The 27,737-nt window shown below is 40.4% G+C and overlaps 1 protein-coding gene across 1 annotated transcript; it reads left to right on the forward strand.

Moving 5' to 3' along the window:
* Positions 1–183: 183 nt before the first annotated feature.
* TDP1 (tyrosyl-DNA phosphodiesterase 1) lies at positions 184–26,874 on the forward strand. The gene is made up of 16 exons (XM_066612147.1): positions 184–241; positions 1,357–1,925; positions 2,719–2,762; positions 4,806–4,861; positions 5,300–5,396; positions 7,196–7,230; positions 7,836–7,928; positions 10,012–10,182; positions 12,351–12,429; positions 13,039–13,224; positions 14,532–14,580; positions 15,117–15,183; positions 19,052–19,159; positions 19,668–19,770; positions 22,965–23,073; positions 26,416–26,874. Exons 2-16 carry the CDS (start codon positions 1,400–1,402, stop codon positions 26,487–26,489), a joined length of 1,797 nt encoding a protein of 598 aa, XP_066468244.1. The 5' UTR covers positions 184–241; positions 1,357–1,399; the 3' UTR covers positions 26,490–26,874.
* The last annotated feature ends 863 nt before the right edge of the window (positions 26,875–27,737 follow it).

Here is a 27,737-nt window from a genome sequence, read left to right on the forward strand (position 1 = left end):
CTTCCGCCTAGCAACCGCAACGCCGTCCGCCATTGGCTGCCCAGTGCGCGGAAGCCGCATTGGATGGAGAAGGGGTGGGCTTTACACCAGCGAGCCTGATCATTGGGTACCATGAAATGGCAATCATTGAGAGTGGCTTTTCTCCCCAGGACCCGGACGTTGTTGTGTAGTAGGTAGGTCCGCCTCTTCCTGCACCTTCTGGCTCATGCTGTCCAGAATGGGTTGGCAGTAAAGGGGGAAGGTAATGGCACGTTTCCCTGAGCTTCTGAGGCCGCAGTCCTAGTGAGACCTACCTGGGAGTAACCCCCCTTGACTATAATGGGGCTTACTTCTGAGTAGACAGGCATAGGCTTGGGCTGTTATTCTCCTGTCCCCTGTTCAGTATTCTGAAGGGGGCTGTGCTCTGAGGCCCCCTTAGGTGGTTCTGGTGGGGGTTGTATTGGGGGGAGAAGCCAGGAACTCCACGCAGGACAGTGTGGGAAGCTTCCCAAGGGGACAGCCTGAGTGGGCTTCCCAAGGGGGGAGACCTTGAGTGGCTTAGAGGGATGCTTTTCCTTCTCACTGGGGGTCAGCCATTCAAATGGGGTGTCTGTGGAACTCCCTGCCACAGGATATGGTGACAGATAGAGTGGCTAGGGGATGCTCTGTTCCCTCTCACACAACACCAGAACCAGGGGACAGCCACTCAAACCGAGTGCCTGTGGAACCCCCTGCCACAGGATATGGCGATAGAGTGGATTGATGAATGTTCTTTTCCCTCTCACACAACACGAGAACCAGGGGACATCAACTCAGATTGAGTGTTGGGAGAGTTAGGAGAGACAAGAGAAAATATTTCTCTACCCAGTGTGTCATTAGCCTGTGGAACTCCTTGCCACAGGATGTGGTGATGGCATCTGGCCTGGATGCTTTTGAAAGAGGATTGGACAAATTTTTAGAGGAAAAGTCCATCACAGGTTACAAGGCATGATGGGCATATGCAACCTCCTGGTTTTAGGTTACCTTCGAATGCCAGATTATTATTATTATTATTATTATTATTATTATTATTATTATTATTATTATTATTATTATTATTATTAATAATAATAATAATAATAACTTTATTTCTACCCCACCTTTCTCCCTGGAGGGACTCAAGGCAGCTTACAAAAAGGTTAAAACAAATTTAAAAACAGATAAAAGCATATTAACAACATATCATAAAAACTGGGATGCAAGGGAGGACACCAGCATGCAGGTCTCTGTTGTCTTGTGTGCTCCCTGAAGCATTTGGTGGGCCACTGTGAGATACAGGAAGCTGGACTAGATGGACCTTTGGCCTGATCCAGCAGTGCTCTTCTTATGTTCTCACAGGGGTTATTTCTGGCCTTGTGCATCTCTCCTTGCCCATATAAAAATGTCTCAGGAAAGCGAACATGGGAAGTGGACAGTGTCAAGCAGCGATGACAGTGGAGATGAGCAACCTGAGCCTGAGAAGCCTTCCACTTCTTTGCTGCAGGAGGCTGGCCAAGAGAAAGCTAGAGTGCCACAGTATCCTTGTTCAGAGGCTAGGAAAGCTGCCCTCAAGAGAAAGTCTTCCCCCCTGAAACTCAGCAATGGAGACTTTCCACGGGACGATGCCCCTGCTCAAAAGCACAAGACTTCTCCACAAGCTCTAGGCTGGTGTCTCTCAAGTAGCGATGAAGAGGATGTTTCTCAAAGCCGGACAAGAGAAGAGGATGGAACAGCCTCAGTCAGACAAGAAGGGTACTGTGCTCCAAAGGAGGATAGAAGACTTGCCCTGAGCCACAAATCTGCAGACCCACCTGATGCTTTACCAGATGCTTGGGATCTTTTGAATGGAGGGAACCCTTTCAGGTTCTTCCTCACCAAAGTCAAAGGGATTAAGACAAAGTACAACTCTGGAGCTCTTCACATAAAAGGTAAGCACCATTATCAAGAGACAAATATATTTAGGAATAAGGAGGCACATGTTCTGGGTGCTTCGTTCTTGCAAGAGCTGGTGTTTGATGTACAAAGAACTGCATATGAAGTGCAACACGTAATGTTGCATAGAAAATAGCAGTGGCTAATTGTGTGCTTAGTTTGGGGCACAAAGGCATGATCCTTTCTTGGTATGTGTACACTTGTTTGTAGTTCTTTTGATGACTGGCAGCTGTATGTGAATAGGTTCCACTGGAAAACATGACCTTTGAGATGATGTGAGTTAATACGGAAGTTCTTTCTGGGCCTTTCATCTGTCATTCATACATGTAATTTATTCCTTGATATACTGTAGTATTCATCAAGGTCTTGAACAAGCATGTCTCAACCGGCCCACTGTGCCTTGCAATATTTCTAATTGTGTCAAATGATTTAATGTGAGACTGTTTCAATGTAGAAGTTGTAGAAAACCAAATTATAGTCCCTACAATTTTTGTGAATTTCTTTTGAAATACGTAAACTGTAGCATTTAAGTTCAAGTGCTTTTGAAAGCTGCTAACTCCCAAGTTGCTAGAGAAGCCTTTCTTTACTCTATTTTATTATTGAGATTTATATTGAGAGGAATCTTCAGTTGATGAATGAGCAACATGACTAAAATCTAAGAAATTGCCTGACAATGCCGTATGGGGATGTGGTAAACTTTTCTTCAGTGTTATCAACTGTTATAACAAATTATTAGCTAGTGTTTTAATTTTAAAAAGTTTGCTTACAATGTTTCTCTTTTTATAACAGATATTTTGTCTCCCCTTTTTGGGACTCTTGTATCTTCTGTTCAGGTAAGAGTAAGAGGCACTTTTTCAAGTGGGTGCTCCTCTTTTATTTAGCAGGGAGAAAGTAACTGGCCCTCCTCACCCCAGCAGTGTCTTTTCTAATGGCTGCCTGCTGGTGTTCTTTTGCATCTTTTAGATTGTGAGCCCTGTTGGGACAGGTAGCCATTAGGTGTTTGAATTTTCTCTGTAAACTGCTTTGTGAACTTTTTGTTGAAAATTGGTAAATAAATACTGTTAATAATAATATAAATAATTATGTGATGTGTTCATGTTTGTTTTATAAATGCTATTGCTTTATTAAGAAACTTCTGCTGCCTGGTATCATGATATCAAAAGACTATTTTCTTTGGCCTTTTCAGCCACACTAGACGCTGTGCCAGAACCACCTTTCAGAGCGCGATACCATAGTCTTTCAAGACTGAAGATTGCCAATACAAATTTTCTTAGTGTTCAAGAATAAGTCATTATCTGTAGTTTCTTGACAGTTGACTTAGATTGTCTCATTGATGTGACCTTCATCTTTTCTTAGTGAGAAAACTTTAAACCATCCAGCTTGAGTATGCCTGTGGTTTATGCTTGAGCTCACCTTAGACATTAAATGGTACATCCTGGGTCTTTCCAGGACTGGTCTAACACCCCAGAGCAGGAAAAGGATGAAGTTTAGGGTGCCTCAGCTGAGTGCAACCACAATAACTAATCAGCCCTCCTCCATGCTTCCCCCGCAGGGGCCCCTCCTGCTTCAGAGCAAGAAAGGAAGGTACAAGACTTGGCTGCTTGTCAGAGATGCCCTTGGGTGTCTCAGCTGAGCACATGTAAGCAGCTGAGCCCCATGTTTTCCTCTCCGACTCCAGAGCAGGAGAGAGAATCATTGGGGTGCATGTCATTGGTCAGCAGACATGTCAAAATTGCCTCCTCTGAGCACAGCCAAGTCTTGCATACCATCCTGGCAAGAGAGAACCTACCCACTCATCATGACGAGTATTATAACCAAAACTGTAGAGGACTCTTTAGAACAAATTATATAAGAATTAAAACCCTGGTAAAATGAGAAGTTGTTGGCCTGGCACCTTAAAGACCTTGGAATAGGCATCAGATGAATGCCTTAAGACCTTAAAGACATCAGAATAGGCACCTCTCTGGAGAAGGCATTCAATAAACAGTGTTGCTACTTGTTTAATTTTAGACAGCAGGAGCACTCATGGGGGACCTCCAAAGATTAAGTATACAGGCAGGTTTATGATGATGAAGGTTCATGATCTTTTGGTTGCCAGGTGCCAAGCAAAGTAGAACTTACAAGTTGCTATATACAGGTACAGTACCAAGGTATGCAGTATAATGATCTCTTCCTGTATGCATGTATGTATACATTTCTTTACAGAATGTTTGTGGAGTACTACTGGATTAATTTTTTCCTAACACCCCAATTCTCTGAAAATATATGGTGTAGTCTACATTTCTGCACTGTTCGTTCATTCATTCATTCATTTAAAAGATTTCTACCCCACCTTTCCTCTGCTGAAAGCAGATGCGGAAGGCAGTTTACAATTTATAGAGTAAAAAATATATAATATGCATTAGAATAAAAAATAGAAAATACAATACAACAATAGAAAATTAATTGAAAATACAATGGGGGGGAACACCAATTGGAGGAGAGCAAAAATACTCAAGGAACTGCTATAGAGACACAGGAGGCAGACATCCCAAATGCAAAAAAAACACAAAAACATTTTAACGCTTGCCAAAATGCCATTTGAAATCAAAGTAATGATTGTGAAAGTACAAAGTGTATAAGCTGTGGCTGTTGAAGCCTAATTAACATACAAAAATGGTTAAGACCTTACTTACGCATAACTTTTACTGTTAATGCTGGGGATTTTATGTATAGGAAATAAAGATCTCTCTAAATTCTTCAGAAATAGAATTCTAGCTTTAAAAAACTCTTGTAAGCAGTATTGATCAGAAAACATCACTTGGAAGACATTGCTATGGTGAGAAGTCTTCTTCTGCCTTTTCTAACCAATACTTATTTTTCTCTCACTCATCAAGTTTAACTATTGTATAGATGTCGAATGGCTTGTCAAACAGTACCCCAAGGAATTCAGGTATGTTGTTCTCAGAGGAGTTCATTCTTGCAGTGTGTTATTGTTCCTGAAGTTCTTTTAGTGAAAATAACAAAATTACCTAGTTTCCTGCTTCATACTTCTAGTTCTACTCTCCAATTTATCATTGTAGTCAGTGTTGAGAGCCTAAATTGTTACAATATATTAAATATAACCTGTAACTAGGCAATACAAGACATTTATTAGGCACTGTAGGTCTTGAGATTGCATTTTAAGAATTTTTAGCATTGATCTTTAAATGTGTCCATTTCAACACATCTGAAAATGTAAGAGTGCCAGCCGAAACCAGCAGTAGAAACCAGCAAATTCTTTCATGATAACTAAGGAATTGCTGCTAAAGAAAATTATGGATAATTGTTCAAGTAGAAGTTTATGCACATCTATTCAGTGAATTCTCTAACAAATTTTCCTTTGTCTTAGGGACAAACCTTTATTAATAGTCCATGGAGAGAAACGAGAATCCAAGGCTGAGCTACACGAACAGGCACACTCTTTTAAACATGTCAGCTTGTGTCAGGTAATTTACTTATCTCTGTGTTGACAAAAATAAGTCATTCTGTGCTGCAGTCCAAGGGGTTTTTTTTTGTTTTTTTAAAAGAAAACATGGTATTTGTGAAGAAGAAAACATCCAATTTCAAACACGGATTTGGGAGACACATACCCCATGTGTTTTATTTACAAGTTGCCATTTATAGGTGTCTACAAAGGTGTGCCCCTTTATCCATGGGGGTTCTGTTTCAGAACCCCTGCAGTTAAGTGAAACTGCAGATATGGACAAATGCCTCCCCCCTACCCTCCAGAGCCAAGAGTAGCTCTGAGCCCTGAAGTTTTCTGAGGCTTCCCCATCCTCCCAGCGCCTTATAAGGCATTAAAAACATCACTTCTGGTTTCATGGAGAAACTGGAAGTGACTTTTTTCACTGTCAGGCTCAGAAGACCCTCCAGAGGGGGCATGCCTTGAGGGGAACAGACCTGATCCACATGTACGTGAATCTGTGGATACAGGGGGCCCCTGTATGCCTATAGGTTCCCACACTCACATCTGCCACACGCGCGCATTCTCTTACAATATGACATACAGGCCCAATTTTCCTTTTAGCAGACAACAAAGTGAAACAGAGGAGACAATACTATTACTTTTCTAATTTCCCATGGCCTAAGGGAATCTTTCCTTCTCATCCTCCTTCACTACCGTTTCGTTTCTGTGCAGTAGTTTCTCATGAAATGATTGCTTTGAAAATCAATTGCCAATCTAATGAACCCTGTCCCAGCAGCAGGATCTGCTGTCCATCTAGCAGCTTTGTTGGCTACCTAACTGTTTCTCCCCCTGTGTGTAATGTCAGGTTTTTCCTACTGTTATAGACTTCTGTGGGAAACTAGTCAATAGAAGCATTGCAGGGGACTATATTGAAATGTAAAGAGGCTGGGGTTTTTGATCCATTTTAGTGAAAGATGAAAACACTTTAGCCTATAAACATTCCTCATTTGTGTTTTTAAAGTTCCTGCTTTTCTTTATAGGCTTCGGAGAACATGATTTTCTCAACATAGCAATATTTGGAGAGTAAATGAAACTGAAATGTGAGAAAAAGGAAAAACCCAGTTTACTAATTTGTAGGTCACTTTGGAGTTGCATCTTTTAAGCAGATCTGCTTAAGTCAAAATATTTCTCCTTATTTCCTAAATAAATTCTCTTGAAATGTTTCAGTATGTTTTTTCTTGAATTCTGGTATTTTTTTTAAAGAAGCCCAAAAGTGTTGCTTTATAAGCTTTCCGTCATGTGTTCTAATAATATTTTGAGACAGCTGTATTCCTCCTGGCAAGGGTTGGATCCAGAGAACCCTGTGAAGGATGAAAACAGATGCTAGTGCTTTTTGGCAAGCACTTACAGAAGAGTGCCGTTGTAGGTAAATTATGTAAAGTACTTCTAAGGCATTTGTTTGCTCACAAGTTTATACAAGTGGAAAAATTACCTTTGGGAGTTATGTTCCACTTGTCTTGTACATCAAGCTAGTATGGGGTACAAAATAACCTTTCTATGAAAGAAATGTATTTTGGTGTTCAATTCAAGAGATAACAAATAGTAATTGAGAATTGTACGTAGAACCTTATCTAAATCTTTTTATTTTTTTAGAATTTAAAGATAACGTGTATGGGTTGCTGTGTAAGAGAACTGTTGTGCAATTTTTATTGAGTCCACAAGAGAGCAGTAAACTAAAACAAAACAGATGGTGGGTTTTTTAAAATATCAAACAGTATATTAAAAGAGTTTTTGCTTTGTTCTTTTTTTTTTTTTTTAATAATGCCATTCTTATTGTAGGCTAAATTGGATATTGCTTTTGGAACCCACCACACGTAAGTAATGATAACATTGCACCTTGGGGAGCCAATTATGACAATAATTAAGGTGATATTACCATAAGTACAATTTATAGATCTACATTGTAACATAATTCAAACTTTATCTAATCCGTGCAGACTTTGTATTTATAGACTGCAATCTAAAAATGCCCCAAAATATGGGCAAAGTGCTTTCACGCTTGCAAGGAGGTAACCAGTTTTCTTTCTTCCCTTCCACTGGTTGATCCTCATGATGCTGTTTCAGAGGGTCCTGACCTTTTGTAGGAGGACTTTTATAGGAAATGGGGAACTGAAAAGCCTCATGCACATGCAGAACATCATGCATGACACATTAGATCCTGACCTAAGTGTTCTGTGTTTCAGCAGCACTGTTGCTAGATTAGTTGAGTATAAAAAGATGGATGCCTTCACTTTAACCATAAAGTGCAAGTTAAATCTGAATGTATTTTAAGTGTGTTAAAGATGCACTTGGGGCTTTGAGCCCTGTGTACTCTTTAATGTACTTGATTGAGTTTCTACTGTACCTTTTAGATTTAGAACCTTTTAGGGTAGCTGCTTTGATATTGCTGTGATCCTTCTCAATACTTTTGTTTATTTAGAAAAATGATGTTGTTGCATTATGAGGAAGGCCTTCGAGTAGTGATACATACGTCTAATCTTATTGATGATGACTGGTACCAGAAAACACAAGGGTAAGGATTAAGCTAAAAGTTTTTGCTATCTTATCTGATGAGATAACCAACTGAACACTGTGTTTCTGTCCTTCACATTCTGATTTTTCAGTTCCTATATTGTGCATAGGCATGGTTTATCTAAATTGTGGTTTACTTGAGAAGTTAGGTTTGGTGCTGTAGACTCACAACAAATCCTGCTGTTTCATCCTAATTTGTTTGTTTGGTCAGAATAGCTAAGCAGCAAATCTGCCTACCAATGCCTTTCAATATGAGGAGGAGTTGTGTCGCTAAACAGAAAAAAAGAGCAGGGATTGTTTTGGCTGGAGAAGACGTGCCTAAACCCCAACCTGGAGGCCACTTGCAGCCCTTGGGGTCTCCCAACCCAGCCCGCGGGGACTCCTTCTGGATACTTCCTGCAGCCCATACTGGCCCAATACAACTGCTCTCAGCCTGAGGGTGATTGTTCGACCTCTTGCATGAGCTGTGGGCCAAGAGCTCCCTCCACTGCTTGCTGTTTCACATGTGTGATGCAGCAGTGGCAGTGAAGTGGCAGTAAAAGGCCTTGTACTTTGTGCAAGGCCTTTTATAGGTCTTGAGCTTCTGCAAGACCTTCATTCATTCATATAAGTTCCATCTCTAATATATTCAATTATGTACGTTTATGTACACTTATTCAAATTTGAAATGTAAATTAATTCTTTTTTTCCCAGCCCCCAACACAGCGACAGTAAGATGATGTGGCCCTCCTGCCCAAAAGTTTGGTCACCCCTGGGCTAGAGCACTGATGAGGATCAGTTGCAGACCTACCATAAGGTCCAATGGGGCAAAAGCCCCAGGTGCAAGGTGCTAGAGCCCTGCGGAAGCCTCTCTGAGTCTCCCAACGGGGATAGAAACTGTGCTTCTGGTTTCGCAGAAGCACAGTTTAAGAACCTCAGAAAGTTCTTTACTGCTGTACCCTGTCTGCATATCTTCATACTCTGAGTTCTTAAAGGGACATCCCTAATATTGAGATTTTGTCACTGCTCAGCTTGAATACGCTTTTCTCCTTACCATGCCTTCTAATTCTTAAAGGGATATTACAATATCTCAGTTTTGGCATTGTCATTTTCATAATTGGAATAACAGGAACCCCTGCCCACTTACCTCTCCTCTTCAGCATCCAGTGCCACTGCTACCATTTCCTTTAATAGCCATGGAGGAAATGCTAGGCTTTCATTAGAGGAAGAGGAAGCAGCAGCGGTGGTGGTAAGAGAGAGGTAACCACTTCTCATCCTCCTCTCACACACTACATATGAGAAGAATATGTACTACGTATGGTCTGGTCTGGACTCCATGAGGTCAGCAGGTTGAGAGAGGTAGCAGTTGGGTGCAGGAACCCCCCTCCCCCAACGTGCCACTGCCTGCAATCTGCTGCCTGACACAAAGGTCTCAGCTTGCATCATGGACTGGCTGCATACTGACAGTATACTGGTTATGGGATAAAATTCCCTTTTTAATATCCAATGTAAGGCATGGATGTACATACAGTCCCCATTAACCTCTGTTTACATAATTTATTTGCCATTATCATGTTTGTAGACAGTTAAAATGCATAAAACTGATCTTTGACAGTTCTTTTTGTACTTTGTAAAAGGTGAATTGTTATAACTTAAATCATTTATGAGTGAGTGTTTTAAAATATGCAAAATTCTCAAAGGTTGAGCATAATCATTGTTTAAGCATAGACAGAGATAAAAGGTTTGAAAGTGGATTTGAATGTTGTTAATGGCAGTGTCATCTTTCTTATTTCATTGTGCTGGAGAAAATGTTGTTGAAACATACTTGCTTGTTCCAGAGTTGTTGAAGTCCCTATTTTGCCTTCTAAAACATTGGTTTAATACATAATAGGCATTTGTGGTTGAGAGGAATAAAATGCAAAATCTCTTCTATTTTAGAGTGGTTTATTATATATAGTTTTGCTTTGCTTTAGAAAATAATATCATAGGGTTGTCAGAGATACTACTTCAGCATCCAACAATAAAAGTTTAACTATAGTAAATTTTTTCTTCACAGTCATCTGAGAATGAGGGAGTAATTTTTTCATATTTTTTTAAACCATTAGAATGTGGATAAGTCCTCTGTATCCAAGACTACCACCTGGAAGTGTTGAATCTGCTGGTGAATCTCATACCAATTTTAAGTCTGACCTAATAAGCTATTTAATGGCTTACAATTCTCCTACTCTTAAAGAATGGGTTGACATACTCAAACAGCATGATCTTTCAGAGACGAGGTACGTGATTTGGGCTGTACTACATCTAGAACATATTTGTATGAAATTCTTTTTAGCTTATTCTTGACACAAGCTCTCCTTGTTGTGTAAATGTAGATTCATCCTGACTTTCTTAAACCACGAGATATAATGTATTTCTGGTAAACACTAGCTAAGAATTCTTCAACACGTAAAATGTTGTGAATGAATGCTAAAACCCTGTCATAACTTTCTGCATGTGCATTACTTTGCATTTTAGACATTGAAGAAATAATAAATAGTAGCAGCAACTGCAGTCTTCCTTATTTTCACTTCTGAATGGTGTGCACAGAAGTTTTCATTTGAACAGTTTCTAAAGATACTCCCTTCCCAAAATGGACTGGCTTTGACTGGAGTCTTTTTCTAGGCTTTTGGAGATTATGAGCACCAGCAGCACTTGGAAGGAAGGGATAAAAATTGTAAAACAAGAGAGGCAGCCACTGGAGGGGAATCTGAGTGCCCCTGAAAACCGTATCAGCAGTCCTTTGCCCTGATGCTATGTTTCAGGAAGCTGAATTGTTTCCATGTTGGATGTTCTCCACCCAACATAATAGAATCAATTCAGCTTGATTATGGTATTCACGCAATCTCAAAGGTTTTTGAATTCTCAGATTACTAAGTGTAGGACCCTCTGAATTTAATTCACACTGAATGAATCTTGAGTTCCTCTATTGATACAAGACCAGTTTTCACTGTCTGATGTTTTATGGATTAGCTGTTGTTGTGCTGCAAAATTCCTATTTCATTTGCACTGATAGCATAGTTGTTGTTTCTGTAAAGTACTTTTTAGCCTTTCTTAAACTTTGTGGATTTCAAAGTTGACTAGAAAATTGCTATTTGCAAGTGTAGGATTGAATAAGGCTGCAAAGTTACAAAATCACTTCATTCCATAAATCATAATAATTTAACAGAATTTTCTAACAGAAAAGTTGAATCAAATTCCTGAAATGTCATTTGTCATTTTTGCATTTCTTGTGTAAAAATAAGATTGTTTGAAAATTATAAATTCCTCACTAAAAAGTGTGGACTGTAGGGGAGCAGGGGTAATAGAGCCAGTTAAGATTGTTCTACATTTCTTTTTTAGTATTTGTTTATGACAAATAAACAAAAAACTACAAAAACAACTAAGAACACAACTAAACAACACAACCAAATCTAATAGCAAATAGAAAAACAAAAAGATTATTTTCATTATTATTAATTATTATTATTAACAGTATTTATATACCGCTTTTCAACTAAAAGTTCACAAAGCGGTTTACAGAGAAAAATCAAATAACTAAATGGCTCCCTGTCCCAAAAAGGCTCACAATCTAAAAAGATGCAAATGAATACCAGCAGACAGCCACTAGAACAGACAGTGCTGGGGTGAGGTGGGCCAGTTACTCTCCCCCTGCTAAAAAAGGAGCACCCACTTGAAAAAGTGTCTCTTACCCAATTACCCAATGGAGTGCCTCTTCATCAATCGTATGGTTCATATATTATTAATGCTTTCTTGTGTTTGCAAAGCTGATTCTATTGAAACAAATACATAGTGTTAGACAGCAGTCCCCAAACTGGAGACTGCTGTGTGCTGTAAATGCTTTCCCCAGCATGACTGGCACTTCACGTTCCAGAGCACCACAGGACTTCATGTCCCCAGATTGGGACAATGCGACGCTCTGGCAAGTCACATCTATGGTGCAATGCCACAGCGGGCATTGTGCCAGGGTTTCCAGGCAGATGAGAATGCATCATGTTGTTCTGATCTGGGGACATGAAGTCCCGTGGCACTCCAAAACGCTAAGCCCAGTCACAGGTGAGAAGGATTTGCCCAAACCCCAGATTTGGCCCCCAGGCTAGGGTTTGGTGAGGGCTGGTGTTAGGAATGGACTATTGCCTGACTACTATATAAATGTCTCCCTCCTGTTTATTTGTTCAATTTATATTCTGCCTTTCTCCCCAAAGGGCACCCATGGCAGCTATGAGTGCTCCCAGGAATTTTAAGACTCTAAGGTGATTGTTTTTACTAAACATGTACTTTTGCTTCACATGTTAACACAGATGACAGTGTAGCATCTATGAAATAATTTTCCTATTCCTTGCTTCATGCTTCTAATAAAAATAAAGTCTGTTGATTTAAAATTTTCTTATGTGCACTTTATATATAGAGTGTACCTCCTTGGGTCAACACCAGGTCGATACCAAGGCAATGCAAAAGAGAAGTGGGGTCATCTCAGACTGAGAAAGGTACTGATTTTTATGTTTTTTCTTCTAGTTTCTTTGAATATGTATTGTTCATGTTCTTACTCTTCGCCTTTCACCCCAGCAGTTCTGTAGTGACACTATTATTAGGGATACTTATAGTCTACTTTTCAACAACAAAGCAGTTTATATAGCAAAATAAATGGTTCTCTATCCTCAAAGCGCTCACAGTCTGAAACTAGACACTGACAGGAGAGAGGTCCAAATTAGACATGTGTTTAATCATGGCGTTCTCTAGTTGGAGAGTTATGGTCTTTTTAAAATAGCAGCTGTGCAAGGTCCTGATTCAGGTCACAGCATGGTGGTAAGGGGTGTTGGAACACTTTTTATCTCAGTAAGAATTTGTTACTAGAAATCCCCGTGCCCCCATTGCTATGGGCCCCTGAAGATGCTATTTGCTTTATTCACAGATTTGAAGGAGATTTTTGGCAGGAAAATAGTTCTAAGATTTACTATCTCACAACTGTTTTCCTGCACAATGTCAAAAATGAATTTAGTCGCAGTACTTAGGGTTGGATGAAATGCTTATTGTAGTGAGTAGCTAATCAGAGAGATAATGGCAGAGGTAATTTTCTGTTTTGTTTGTTCAAACAGCTTTTGAAAGAACATGCAACACAAGTACCCGATGAGAATTCTTGGCCTGTAATAGGACAGTTCTCAAGTATTGGATCAATGGGAGCTGATCAGTCCAAATGGCTGTGTTCAGAATTTAGAGGCAGTTTGGCTACTCTAGGAAATGGTACAAAGGCTCTAACAAATCCTGATATTCCCATTCATCTGGTATGGATTGCTTTGTGCATATATATGCTTTTTTCCTAATTAAGAAATTAAAGGGAATAAACTGGGGAATTGACTTGTTTAGAAAAATGTACTGTAATTTAAAAGTGTAAGCTATTTAGCCCCTCCTCCATTACTGCATCCCCTATGCCCCATTCTACACTACTCTGTAAGGTCCCTGATTATAGCAGCAGTCGCAGAATGTTACTGTTTCGGGGAATTATTATGCCTGGACCCCTTTCAATCCTTCTGGACCCTTTAGGAGTTAACAGCTTATTGTGGTATATTGTCATTAATTTGTAGAAACTTCTGAGAGTACTGTGTTTCCCTTTCCTATCACTTAACTGGATGTATTGTCTGGGCCTTTTTAGTTTTATCTTGGAATATTCCAGGCAAAGTTCCAGGATTGGGCACCTGGAGGTGAGCTCATAGCTTGTTAAGAAGTATTAAGACTGTGTACATACTGCCTATCAACAAAAAAGTTCACAAAGCAGTTTATGTAGCTAAATAAATAAATGAATGGTTTCCTAACCTGAAAGCACTCACAAGTTAAACAACCCCTACAAAAGACTGAATGAATGGTTGAAGGGAGGCAGTCGTTCGCTTCACCCCACTAAGTATAACAGAAGCTCCACTTTAAAGTGAGTGCGTCTTTGTGCAGTTTTTCCTTTCTTACTAATTAACGGGGATATAACTATTTTAAGAGCTATTAGTAAGCATAGTAAACATATAAAGAAGTCCCAAAGCTATTACCAGTGAACATCAGTGTAAGCTGAGTACCAGAAATGATGCATGCCACAAGGCTGTCAGGAGTTCTCTCGTTGCTGAATTGGTGCTCCCAGAAGCTGATGGGGAATGAGCTTGTTAACTATTCTGTTTGCTTCATTGGGATTAACGTTGCTTATGTGTCATCAGTATGACATTTGCTTTACCCACTGATGTGCTTACTGCTTCCAAAACCAAAAGAACCCTTGCCCTTTGAGAATACATTGATCATCAGATGTATGGGGGGAGGAGGGGCAGCAGCACAGAGGCTTGCAGTTTTCCCAATCATCCCCAAAACCATGCTCATGTTGCTTACAAACACCCATAGCTCATTTGTATTTCATTTGTTTATAGATTCTAAAACAAAAAGGCTAACTTTTTTCCCCAAAGCAGGTACTGTTGCAAGCACCTGTTCCAAGTGTATGTTCCTCCCATGTTACTTAGCAAGAATTCTCTTTTGAAACAAATAGATTGTGTAACATCTCTTAAACTGTCAAGAGAGATGCTTTTATTATAGCTTAATTGTTCTTTATTTTTGTTTGTAGATATACCCCACAGTGGATAATGTGAGACAGAGTTTGGAAGGCTATCCAGGTATAATAAATCTGTCTTTGAGTGTACGCAGAGGCAGAAGGCAAAATATTTGAATAAATGAAGGAATTTCCAGTGATTTCGTAGAAATAGCTGCTCAGGGTTCTGAAGTTTTAACTCGCTGATAGTATGCTTGCAAAGTCTTTAGGTGGGAACATTACTGTCAAATTAAGGCTAAAAATATTAATTGGAGTGGGAAAAGAGTTTGAATTTTATTTTGTATAGAATTTAGCAATTCAGGAAAATATCCTCTGAATTCTGACAGAGTACCAAATATGCTGTGCTTTTTCCATTCTCGTAACGTGTGCATGGTCACCTATGGCAGTACTTTGCAATCTTTGGTGTCCCATGACACCCCTGTGCACTGCAAACACAGCCCCTGGCGTAGCGACCGCTGTGCTGATGGAGCATCAGAACATGGCTGCGTGGTAAATCTGCACATTTGGAGTAGAGGGAATTTTGCTTTTTTGCACAGGAAATGTGGTAAAATACAGTGATTCATTGAACTATCAATAGTTGATTTTATCATTATCTTTCAGCTGGAGGCTCTCTTCCATACAGTATACAAACTGCACAGAAACAGCTTTGGCTGCACTCTTTCTTCCAGTAAGTGAAATAGTATTTTTATGATTAATAGAGTTCTTTTTCTTTTTTAATGTCAGTTACAGCTTTAAAAAAAAAAGAGATTCATATAGGCCATACAGGCTTTAGAATGTTCATTAGATATTATACAAGGACATCTGCAAGAGGGATCTGAAGGCCTTAGGGATGGACCTCAACAAGTGGGAAACCCTGGCCTCTGAGCGGCCCGCTTGGAGGCAGGCTGTGCAGCATGGCCTTTCCCAGTTTGAAGAGACACTTTGCCAACAGTCTGAGGCTAAGAGGCAAAGAAGGAAGGCCCATAGCCAGGGAGACAGACCAGGGACAGTCTGCACTTTCTCCCGGTGTGGAAGGGATTGTCACTCCCGGATTGGCCTTTTCAGCCACACTAGACGCTGTGCCAGAACCACCTTTCAGAGCGCGATACCATAGTCTTTCGAGACTGAAGGTTGCCAATACAACTGTGAATTAAAACTTTTTTGTCTTAAAATTCTTTCAAAAATAGAAAAGTCTTTTTTGTTTTTATTATCTCCCAACATGCTTATTTTAAAAAAAAAACTTGAAACCTTCATGGTCCAAATAATTCATGTTAATTGAGTGTACTAAAATTGAGTGTTGGGAGACTTGGAACATGCAAAAGAAAATATTTCTTTACTCAGCGTGTGGTTGGTCTGTGGAACTCCTTGCCACAGGATGTGGTGATGGCATCTGGCCTGGATGCCTTTAAAAGGGGATTGGACAAGTTTCTGGAGGAAAAATCCATTATGGGTTACAAGCCATGATGTGCATGTGCAACCTCCTGATTTTAGAAATTGGCTATGTCAGAATGCCAGATGCAAGGGAGGGCACCAGAATGAGATCTCTTGTTATCTGGTGTGCTCTCTGGGGCATTTGGTGGGGCGCTGTGAGATACAGGAAGCTGGACTAGATGGGCCTATGGCCTGATCCAGTGGGGCTGTTCTTATGTTCTTATGTGTGTGTGTGTGAGATCTCTTTCTAGGTGTTAGGAATGGGAAATTACTATCTATTGCTTCTGTCTCTTCAGGCTCAAGAATGACCAGGGTCCATGTTTCTGCATATAGCCTTATAGTCTCCACTGTCAATTTTACTTTCTATATGTATCTCTTTCTGCTATGTTGAATACTGGTGCTTGGTGGATGGCCTTAAAGGGGAAAGGAGTCTTAAAAACCCCAGTGTATACATGTGTGGTTGGGTGCAGAGCACACCTTGTGCTGCCTGAATCTCTCACCCACTGCTGCCTCTGCTGGCCTGTGCCTGTGCACACTCCTCATGTGGAGAGTGGGTTGGTGAATGAGTGGGCACACTTCCATTCCCCCTTTATTCACAAAGATTATTGCATGCCACCTTCTTGGTCAGTGCCTCTTCTTCTTGAAATGAACAGCTGCAGGAGATGCTGGGAATCTAGCATCCCCAGCTCATTCTCTTTACAGACAGAAAGAGGTTGCTGCTGCAATCCGCTTCCAACCTGCTGCCAGAAAATCAAACAGGATTGGAGTGTCCAGTGGAGTGATAGGCTGGTGAGGGCAGTGGACCAAAGAGCTTGGGTCCACTCCACTTCAGATGGTCTCATGGTTAGGCTACCCTGTCCATGTATTCATCTCTGGATCTTTCTAGTGATTAAGATGCATAGTCAGAGCACAGGACTACCTAGTCCAGCACTGTCAATACTGATAAATTGAGACCAGAAGCTAGCAAGAAACAACACAGCACTCATAGAATTGCCTGAATATGGGACATACCACACTAAACAGAGGGAAGCTTCTAAACACTGTTCAGAGGCAGCCCTCACTTTTTTTTTGTAAAATACATTGCAGAAGTTATTCTTTGAAATGACTACATGGATCTCTGCCAGGTGTACATACAGGGAGATGTGTATAGTGATTTCAGACATGACTGTATTCTCTGTGTATTCACCCTCTTTCTAGGACAGGTGTGGCCAACCTTTCATCTTTAGAGCTCCTGAACCTTTAACAATTGTGTAGAGGAGGGAATTTTTGCAGGTGCAACTTATCTCACAAATGACAAGCTGTTCCTGCTGAAATTCCCTCTTCCATACAATTGTTAAAGGTCCAGGAGCCCTAAAGATGAAAGGTTGGCCACCCCTGCCCTAGAATATTTGAAATTGCCCTTATTACATAACATACGAACATAAGAACAGCCCCACTGGATCAGGCCATAGGCCCATCTAGTCCAGCTTCCTGTATCTCACAGCGGCCCACCAAATGCCCCAGGGAGCACACCAGATAACAAGAGACCTCATCCTGGTGCCCTCCCTTGCATCTGGCATTCTGACATAACCCATTTCTAAAATCAGGAGGTTGCGCATACACATCATGGCTTGTACCCCGTAATGGATTTTTCCTTCAGAAACTTGTCCAATCCCCTTTTAAAGGCGTCTAGGCTAGACGCCAGCACCACATCCTGTGGCAAGGAGTTCCAAAGACCGACCACACGCTGAGTAAAGAAATATTTTCTTTTGTCTGTCCTAACCCGCCCAAAACTCAATTTTAGTGGATGTCCCCTGGTTCTGGTATTATGTGAGAGTGTAAAGAGCATCTCCGTATCCACTCTGTCCATCCCCTGCATAATTTTGTATGTCTCAATCATGTCCCCCCTCAGGCATCTCTTTTCTAGGCTGAAGAGGCCCAAACGCCGTAGCCTTTCCTCATAAGGAAGGTGCCCCAGCCCCGTAATCATCTTAGTCGCTCTCTTTTGCACCTTTTCAATTTCCACTATGTCTTTTTTGAGATGCGGCGACCAGAACTGGACACAATACTCCAGGTGTGGCCTTACCATAGATTTGTACAATGGCATTATAATATTAGCCATTTTGTTCTCAATACCCTTCCTAATGATCCCAAGCATAGAATTGGCCTTCTTCACTGCCGCCGCACATTGGATCGACACTTTCATCGACCTGTCCACCACCACCCCAAGATCTCTCTCCTGATCTGTCACAGACAGCTCAGAACCCATCAGCCTATATGTGAAGTTTTGATTTTTTGCCCCAATGTGCATGACTTTACACTTACTGACATTGAAGTGCATCTGCCATTTTGCTGCCCATTCTGCCAATCTGGAGAGATCCTTCTGGAGCTCCTCACAATCACTTCTGGTCTTCACCACTTGGAAAAGTTTGGTGTCGTCTGCAAACTTTGCAACCTCACTGCTCTCCAGGTCATTTATGAAGAGGTTAAAAGCACTGGTCCCAGGACAGATCCTTGGGGCACACCGCTTTTCACCTCTCTCCATTGTGAAAATTGCCCATTGACACCCACTCTCTGCTTCCTGGCCTCCAACTAGTTCTCAATCCATGAGAGGACCTGTCCTCTAATTCCCTGACTGTGGAGTTTTTTCAGTAACCTTTGGTGAGGGACCATGTCAAACGCCTTCTGAAAGTCCAGATATATAATGTCTACGGGTTCTCCCACATCCACATGCCTGTTGACCTTTTCAAAGAATTCTATAAGGTTCGTGAGGCAAGACTTACCCTTACAGAAGCATGCTGACTCTCCCTCAGCAAGGCCTGTTCGACTATGTGTTTTGAGATCCTATCTTTGATGAGGCATTCCACCATCTTACCCGGTATAGATGTTAGGCTGACCAGCCTATAGTTTCCCGGGTCCCCCCTCTTTCCCTTTTTAAAGATAGGCGTGACATTTGCTATCCTCCAATCGAATCTTCTGGCACCGTGGCCGTTTTGAGGGACAAGTTGCATACCTTAGTCAACTTATTGAAGATGGTGAAAAGTACTTCTGACTATGGTTGCCACCTGTGGGTAATGTGACTCTGAATCCACATCTTGTACAGGTTACCTGAAACTCCCCCCTCCTCTTTTTTCCTTTTTATTTAGTAAATGGTCAGCTGAAATCTCAGGTCGCAGCCATGCTATGCCTCATATTAAGACTTACATGAGAGTGTCTCCAGACTTCCAAAAGATTGCTTGGTTTCTTGTTACAAGGTAAGTGTTCTATTTTTTCCCATTCATCAGTCACTTAAGCCACAGTCTCCTCTCTACATTTAATGTCATGTAAAGATGAACACCACCATGCAGCCCTATGGGATTTTTTTTCCTTTCAAAGATTTCAAGTAGGAATGGATGATCCTACTTTCAAGGAGTGCAGTGACTGAAGTGTCTTGTCATTTGTTCTCTGTGGAATTACAGAGGCAGTGATGTTGACTGGCCGGCACCTAAGCCAGGGTGACGCAATGATGCAATGTCACATCATCCCCCCTCCCCACATCATCGTGTCACTGCTCCGAACACTTGGGTGGTGAGCACTGCATATCCCTTCCCCACAGGAAAGCATTTTCAGAAAACTTACAATATTTTGACAAGGAAATGTTGATCTTAAAGCTAGAATTCTTCAGAAACCAAATTTTGTGCATAGGAACTTTAGCTTTGAATAGTCCTGAGAGCAGTTTAACAGAATTACTGTTTCTGTTTTTTTTTTTTTATTTCTCCCTAGTGCCAATCTTTCTAAGGCTGCTTGGGGGACTTTTGAGAAGAATGGTACTCAGCTGATGATCCGATCATACGAACTAGGAGTTCTCTTCCTGCCCTCTGAATTTGTGAGTTCATACTCTCTCAGGAGCATTGTGATTCAGGAATGCAACCCAAGCCCTTTCATTTTTATCCACTATCAACTTCAGTAGAGAAACAAAGACATCAAGAAAGACAGGGTTTGTAAAAGAAGGCAAATGAACTAGTCCTTTCCTTTGTGTTCTGAAATAGTGAGAAAACCGATTACCACCGTAAAGTGGGTTCAGTTGTGTATATATATAATTCTAAAACCAGCATGCAGTGCAGTGCAGGAGTTACTATTCGGGGGTGGGGAGGAAAGACAAAGCTTGTGAACACAGTGGGAAATATTCCATCTGTGTGGTATTTGCTTTATTAATGCATGTTCTGTGTGAAAGTACAGTTTTTTTCCTTCCCTCACATATTGTTGTTTGGAACCAATTGCAGCAGTGAAAGTCAGATTAAGCTACCATTTTGTTAAAGTATCCCTTGGATTAATCTTCAGGAACACCAAATTGTGTATTTGCTCCTACAGGTTTGCACAGCAGTAATAATCTAGAAAACATCCAGTATGTTGCATTGCTTTTACAATATTTTAACCTTTACTTTAATGAAAGTAGCCTACCTTGCAGTATTTTCTTGTATTTGCTATAGAAATGGTCATTTAAGATGTAGAGATCATACTTCTGCATTCATGTACCCAGATCGCAAATAAGCAAGTTAGCCCTTTCATGATTTTGTTGCAGTGGTACCTAGTTTTTCCAACACTGAGCATGGCATTTGTTAGCTTACATGATTGCACTGGGCTAAATGTGGGTCAGAGATCTCTCTGAACTGTTAAAAAAAATGTCTGGAGTGTTTAAAACGTCTGTTAATTAGAAACAAATCGATTTATTCATCAGAATGATTTCCTGGAATGTAGATTCTGAACTTTCCTTTGGGAAAAGAGTGAGCAAGAAGGATAGTCAGGGCAAGTAGGGGTAAGATTCTTTCCAAAGCCTTCTTTAATTTTCTTTATTTCTTGCATAAAGCTCCTTTATAGTTGTGAGCTATGGATGGGAGATAACAGAAAGTGTTTTCGTAGTGAGGCAAACCAAAACGTCTATTATCTACTGGGCTCTAAGTAGGTTACTGGGGCAGTTATATATACAAATCATACATTGTTTAGATTTTTTTTTCCAAACCTGTCCTACTGATCTGGGATAAAAAGCAGTAAGAATTGTAGCATTGAGCAATACCTGATCAGTTGTGACTTTTCTGGCAAACCGATGTTGAAAGTGATTAAAAACAGGATGCACCATATCAAAGGGAAAAGAGGTTTGAATGGTACTGCATACAACTTGTATCTTATTTGGAAAACAGAATTATCTTTATCTTAGCTTACAGCTATATTTATGTGTTCAGTTAATTAAACCACCCGTCTAACTAATCGTTTGACTGGGGCAAGAGGCAGTTGCCCTTAGTAACAAACTAAGCGATGCTAAGGCTAAGCCAGCAATGGCTTCTGTTTTCATTTGCTCTGAAGATATGATATGCCCAGCTGGACTCATACTGAATTTCAGACCTGGGGCAATTTCCAGCACATTTGAAGCCCTATGCTAGTTTTTTTTTTTTGCCTGCCTGCTTCAAAGTAGTTTGTTGTATCTTGGTATAGAAAATGGCATTTGTTGAGATGGTTCTTTTCCAACTCCTTGCATTTTCTAGCTCTATTCAGCTGCAAGTAATTAATGGGGAAAAACTTGCTTTTTCTAGCCACTTTCAGGCTGAATCCCATATAGTTTATCTTCAAGAACCTAAAGAACCTACCGGTAGGTATCTAAATCTGTAGTCTTCAACCTTTACAGGCTTGATGCCCCCCCCCCTTTTTGACTCCAACATGCAACAGGGGAAACCCACTTTTCATTTTTTAATTCATTTTTCTTTCATCTCTCACAAGTTTCTCTTTGTTTACAAACAACCACCAAGTTTATTTACCAAGTTTACTTAACAAATTTATTTACAAAAAATAAAGTGATAGTGGTATCTCCAAGCCAGCTTCATAAGAAGCTGGAACACAGGATGACACCATACTGAGAGCCCAATCCTATCCAGTTTTCCAGTGCTGGTGCAGCCGTGCCAATGGGGCAAGGTATGGGAACATTTGTTACCTTACCTTGGGGCTGCATCGCGGCTACACCAGTGTTGGAAAATTGGATAGGATTGGGCCCTGAGTCAGGTGACTGGTTCATTGTTATATTGCCTATACTGACTGGCAACAGCTCTCTAGAAGGGCCTTTCCCAGCCCTATCTGGAGATGATAGGTTGAACCTAGGATCTTTTGCATGCAAAACATGAGCCCTGTCATTGAGTTGAGCCCCTCACTGCAACCTTAGTTGTAGGTTTGGATCCAGTTGTTGAAGACCAATGATCTAGTTTATTTTGAGATCTTGAATGAAAGTTGTTGACATGGACTAGGTTCCAAAGAAGGTTGGATGCACATACAGACAGCACCTCTGCAAATGGTCTATTTTTCCCTTCCAGCTTTAGCTCCTTATGTCACGTTGTCAGTCAGAGTAGCTTTTGCAGGGTGCATGGGGATGTGGAAAGGAGTTGTGAAACGTCTTTCAATCCCAGCCATAACTTCTAAAACATTGGTTCCCAAACTGTGGGTCACAACCTGATTTTGGGTGGGTTTCCAAAGTGTGATGGAAAGATCAAATAACTAATTGCCTCAAGCCCTGAGGCTATTCAAAAATCAGATACTGTAGCTGCCAATTACTCTAAAAAGAGCTCAGCTCCTGCAGTTTGAAAGCATGTGTAAATATACAGAGATAAATGTCTGAGGGATTTTTCTGGTTATTACTTCATAAATAATTCTTTCTAGATCTTTTTTAAAGTCTGGTAAAGCTAGATGGGTCCTGAAAAAGTGGGTCCCGGTGCTAAAGTGTTTGGGAACCACTGCTTTCAAACAAAAGGCAATGTGCAACTACATCACAGATACACATACTTACAAAAACATTATTTTGAAGGATTAATTGGTTTGAACAAGACCGCTAATACAGAATCAATAGAATGCCTCTGTCTTTGGTATGCGATACTACTGAAAAATATAAACTTCACTTATTAAATATTAAATAATTAGAGCAGTGTAAAATGGAAGGAATAGAAAATCTGTTTATCATTCTGTTTGTTTTCTAATGGAAGGAAGCAACAGAGAGCTTGAATATAATGCCCTTTTTCTGTCTACGTGTTTTTTTTTTTACAGGGCTTGGACACAGGCTACTTCCATGTGAAAGAAAACATGTTTTCAGATGAGCCTGCTTCTTCATTTCCTGTACCATATGATCTGCCCCCAGAAAAATATGAAAGCAAAGGTCAGGTGCCCTAAAGTGCAAGGAAAAAGGAAAAATGCCAAATTTGAGCTAAAATTTATTTCTTGCATGAAAGTGAAATGTTTTGGTATTTGGTGGGGGGAAAAAGTAACTATAGCTGATGGCACAGCTATAGGAGGGGGACGTCTAGAAAGTGAGGCAAAGTTATGGCAGAGATGAATTCAGAGTGCTTTTAAAAGAGAAGTCGTATGTTTTCAGATCCCTCTGTTCTTCTTATAGTTGTTGGCTTTTTGTGCTAAGTGCCTTTTCACCAAGTTTCTCAGTTTCAGCATTTCCCACTTGTTCTTCCATGGTTTTCTAAACATGTACTTATTGTGTGTTCCCTTGGTGGTGTGTTGTAGTTGGCTACAGTATTGATGGGAATCCTTTCCACAAGTGTGTGTGTGTGGGGGGGGGGGGAGAGGAAGAATGTTAACTGGTGTCATCTCTTGTATAGGTGTAACATTATGCCGAGAGTGACCCTGTTAGCCTAGGATTCCTACTCTTTCAACTCCACTCACTTTCTCTGCCCAGTTTCCCTGCCCCTTTACTGGCACTGCCAACATACAAGTAATATAACTTTACCATATTTTTCCTTTTAATGCTATATTAGCTTTATGATCCATGAGTGCAAGAGAATTTAGAAGCAAACCGATGTCATCCAGCAGTTGTATGATCTTGCTGAGAGTCTTCTTCATAGTAGTCAGTTTGTGTGTATGTCTCATATACACAAAAAACTGATCTGAACATTGTCTCTCTTTACTTCATAACGATCTATTTTATTTGTAGGAGTCACAATGTCTTGGCCTCCCATTATGTATATTTGAATGTTTTTCTCTGGCAGAGAGAGAAGGCATAAAATTCTGATTGATATAATGAAATCTCGTTTTGTTCATTGTGAAGTAGATTGTTATACTTAAGATGAAATGCAATTTTGTAAATGATTGTTCACATTTTGGCAAAGGGTGTAGAAAAGTGTGAATTTTTGCTCCTTTCAGTTGGATTTTAGTATGTCTTTGTTAGTACTGTATTTGAAATCTGATCATGGCTGGGTTTTTAAAGGCTGGCCCACAGAAAATATAAGATCCCTGAAAGCCTCTGGGGGAATTATTTTTCAAGGAAAGACTTTGACACTGGCATGTCTTGTCCTTCTGGTTTCCAGCCAACAAAATTGCACACAGTTGTCAAGGGGCCACAGGACTTTGTCCTGTGGAAAATCCCAAGAACTTGAAGTGTAAAGTTGTAGCAGAACCTCATTTTCAACACGGGGTGTGCCTTTGACAGTTATTTAGGAGACATAGGAAGGTAACTGGTGAGATGCTGCATAAGTTGACCAATGTATCATGTAGCTCTGTCACCATATCACTTGTACTAATACTTATAAAAGATAACACTGCATTCTGGGGTCCACTGCAACCTTATTGTGGACCAGCACCAAATCATGCATCCAGATCACAGAATCCGACAAAGAATGCCTCTATATGAGACCATGTGTGCCAGCATTTCATGCATCATAGTAGTAATTAGATAATGAAGTACTAGAGGTTGAGTCAGAAATCCCCTCTTTATGCCACTCCCCTAAAGTGTGCCTGCTTCGGGTTTTGCCCAGTGCTAGTTGATCTAAGACATGTGTTATTGTATATTGTATTGGCAACCTTCAGTCTCAAAAGACTATGGTATCGCGCTCTGAAAGGTGGTTCTGGCACAGCGTCTAGTGTGGCTGAAAAGGCCAATCCGGGAGTGACAATCCCTTCCACACCGGGAGCAAGTGCAGTCTGTCCCTGGTCTGTCTCCCTGGCTATGGGCCTTCCTTCTTTGCCTCTTAACCTCAGACTGTTGGCAAAGTGTCTCTTCAAACTGGGAAAGGCCATGCTGCACAGCCTGCCTCCAAGCGGGCCGCTCAGAGGCCAGGGTTTCCCACTTGTTGAGGTCCATCCCTAAGGCCTTCAGATCCCTCTTGCAGATGTCCTTGTAAGACATGTGTTAACCAGTTAGCAAAAAAAAGAATTCATAGTATGGAATCTTCAGTGTCAGAAGCCTAGAAGCTTTTTTCCCCCTTCAGTCTCCATCCATCTGAGTTTTTGTATATAGAGAGCTGACAGTCTAGTCATCCAAAGGTCACATTAATACAAACGAGTATTGGAATGAATACAGTGGCCGTTTTCTAATTGGTGTCTTGATCATTGCTGTTGTTGTAACTTTGTGAGTTGAACATACTAACTAGTCACTTATTTCCCTGCATCCTCAAATTGATTCTGGTTCAGGAACATGAATGTCATGCACTGTTGTATAAAATATACATTATTAGTACCCCCTACTGCTATTCTGTTCTTGTTCTTGGTACTGGATGTCTTGTTTTTCTGAGAGATGAACTAGATCCCTCATGTTAGAAGCTGCATGTCAATTATTATATGCTTTATGAAAAGAAAATATTGATGCTTATATCTGTTGTTTAATGTCTCCCTACACTAATCCTACTAAAAACTTGTGGTGATCTGTGACATCCTTGTTCATTTGATAACAAAGAATGTTTTTTTACTGTGTTTGCAATTAATTTGTACTTAATTCACTTAAACCACAAATTAGCTTACGGCAGGTCTCTTTTTATCCAAAGTTGCAGAGAAGACACAATGCAAAATCAGGATTTTGGTCTCTTCGTCCATATTTTATTTGTACTGTCAAAGCTGCGGGGAGTGGGAGGCGGGGTTGGGGCCGGCTCTTATGCTGGATCCCAATCTCCGTTTCCAAGTAGTGTGGAGTGGCTTCAAGCGGCTCTGCTCAACTTGGACTTATGCCACCACCGTAGATGGCAGAAGTCTGAGGAGACCCATTGAGGCTGCAGTGGCTTACCCCGGGGTAAGAGGAAGAGTTTCCCCTTACCTCTGGCTGAGCCACTTTGGGACCCTATCTTGCACTGAATACAGTGCAGGCCTCCTGGTCTACCTGTTCTAGCACAAGATAGGATTGAGCTGTTAATGAAACGATGTTTCTAAGCTGAAATTCACTCTTGGATACATGGCCTCAACATTGGACTTTGCTGTAAAAGAATAAGACTCTGTGTTCAAATGGTATGTGCTTCGCTGTAAGGCTATAATGACCAAAGTTAACTGTACATCAAACTTTGCAAGTTCTGTTAAAGGGTATTCTTAATAATCTAAAGTATCTGAGCAGCAATACCTATACAGTACTTAAGTCAACCAGTCGGACATTTTCACACTTTCTCTGTTCAATAACTCCCGTGTTGTTTACAATGAGTCTAGCTGGACATTCTCAGTTAACCTTTCTTGTGTTTATGGTATAGATCTTTCCTGAGCATCTTTTTCTTCTTTCCCTTCTTCATTACAGATCGCCCATGGATTTGGAATATTCCCTACACAAAGGCTCCTGACACACATGGAAACATGTGGGTTCCTAAGTGAAAATCCTAGTTTACTCTGAAATTTCAGCATCTTCATTTCTGAACCCACTAATAAATCTGTGAAATTGTATAATTATAATATAGCAATAGGTACTTGAACTCAAAATAAACATGTTTTGATATGATAAAGTGATTTTTAGATTGAAAGCATTCTGAAAGAAAATAAAGGCCTTATAGCTTTATTATAATTCTAGATTTCTTAAAAATGCAGTGATTTTGAAATTATATTTTATAAGTTGGTTTTTGTATTTTGAAATGACCTTGTGAATAATGTCACGTGTTTGTCTTTACACTTCAGCCAGAATATGTTCAACCCTGTTTTGTGTTCCCTGGAAACCATGCATCCAGTGGAGAAAAACATTGTATAGAATTGAAATAAAATGAATAAAGGTATTGATTACATCAGAGTATGGGTTCATGCCTTTGCTTTCTTATGTCATTGCCTCTCTAGTATAAGCATTTTTCTGCAAATGTTGGTGCTCACTTTTCTTCACTGAAAAGCATTGTGCAAGCTATATTGTCATCTCATTTTCTTTCTGTATGCTCTTCTAAGACTGAAATCTTGTCAAAAGCATATAGTGTAGATAAGGTAGTTTGTTGCTATGGTAATAACTAAGGTAGTAAGGCATTCTCCTACATGTTAAAAATGAAGAACTAGCAACTAGCTGCCTCAAGGCAAAATCTGGCCAGAAAGACACCAGCTGATTCCATAGTTGTTGCCAGGGGTCCTCGGCACTTTAACATGGGAGAAATTGGATAGAATTTTCATTCCTTTACATTTATATTAGGTAGGAAGGAGGTGCAGGATAGCTTAGCAGTATGTGCTTAATAAAATGAAGGCCAAGGATTTATTTAGTTCCAGAATAGTATAGTGTCTGTTGACTGTAGAATAGCTATTTTAATGCTGCAGCTACTCAGCCTCTCTGGATAATGAATGGATGAGGTACTTCATTTTTCCCCACAAAGCCTGCTTCACCTCTGGACACATGTGATGTACTTACTAAATATGGAAATTATAAAAATTAGTGCATATGGTTTATATCATTTATATCTTGGCCATAACACACTTGTTATGCCAACATATGTATAGTACATTGTATACATATGTACATATGTGTATACATATGTACATATGTGGAGACAATGTTTTCAGGTGAAGCAAACTGGTCTGCAATCCACTGAACTGGGTAGACTAACATAGTGAGCTTGTGAACTGACAGATGTTGCAGTAATAATTTGGCCTGTTGTT

This window comes from Tiliqua scincoides, chromosome 1, assembly GCF_035046505.1.
Source record: "Tiliqua scincoides isolate rTilSci1 chromosome 1, rTilSci1.hap2, whole genome shotgun sequence".
Classification (NCBI taxonomy): Eukaryota; Metazoa; Chordata; class Lepidosauria; order Squamata; family Scincidae; genus Tiliqua; species Tiliqua scincoides.

Coding starts and splice junctions, on each gene's coding strand:
- TDP1 (XM_066612147.1), top strand. CDS start 1,400: ATGTCTCAGGAAAGCGAACATGGGAAGTGGACAGTGTCAAGCAGCGAT. Junction 10,183..12,350: donor CATGATCTTTCAGAGACGAG/GTACGTGATTTG, acceptor CTTTATATATAG/AGTGTACCTCCTTGGGTCAA. Junction 12,430..13,038: donor GTCATCTCAGACTGAGAAAG/GTACTGATTTTT, acceptor TTGTTCAAACAG/CTTTTGAAAGAACATGCAAC.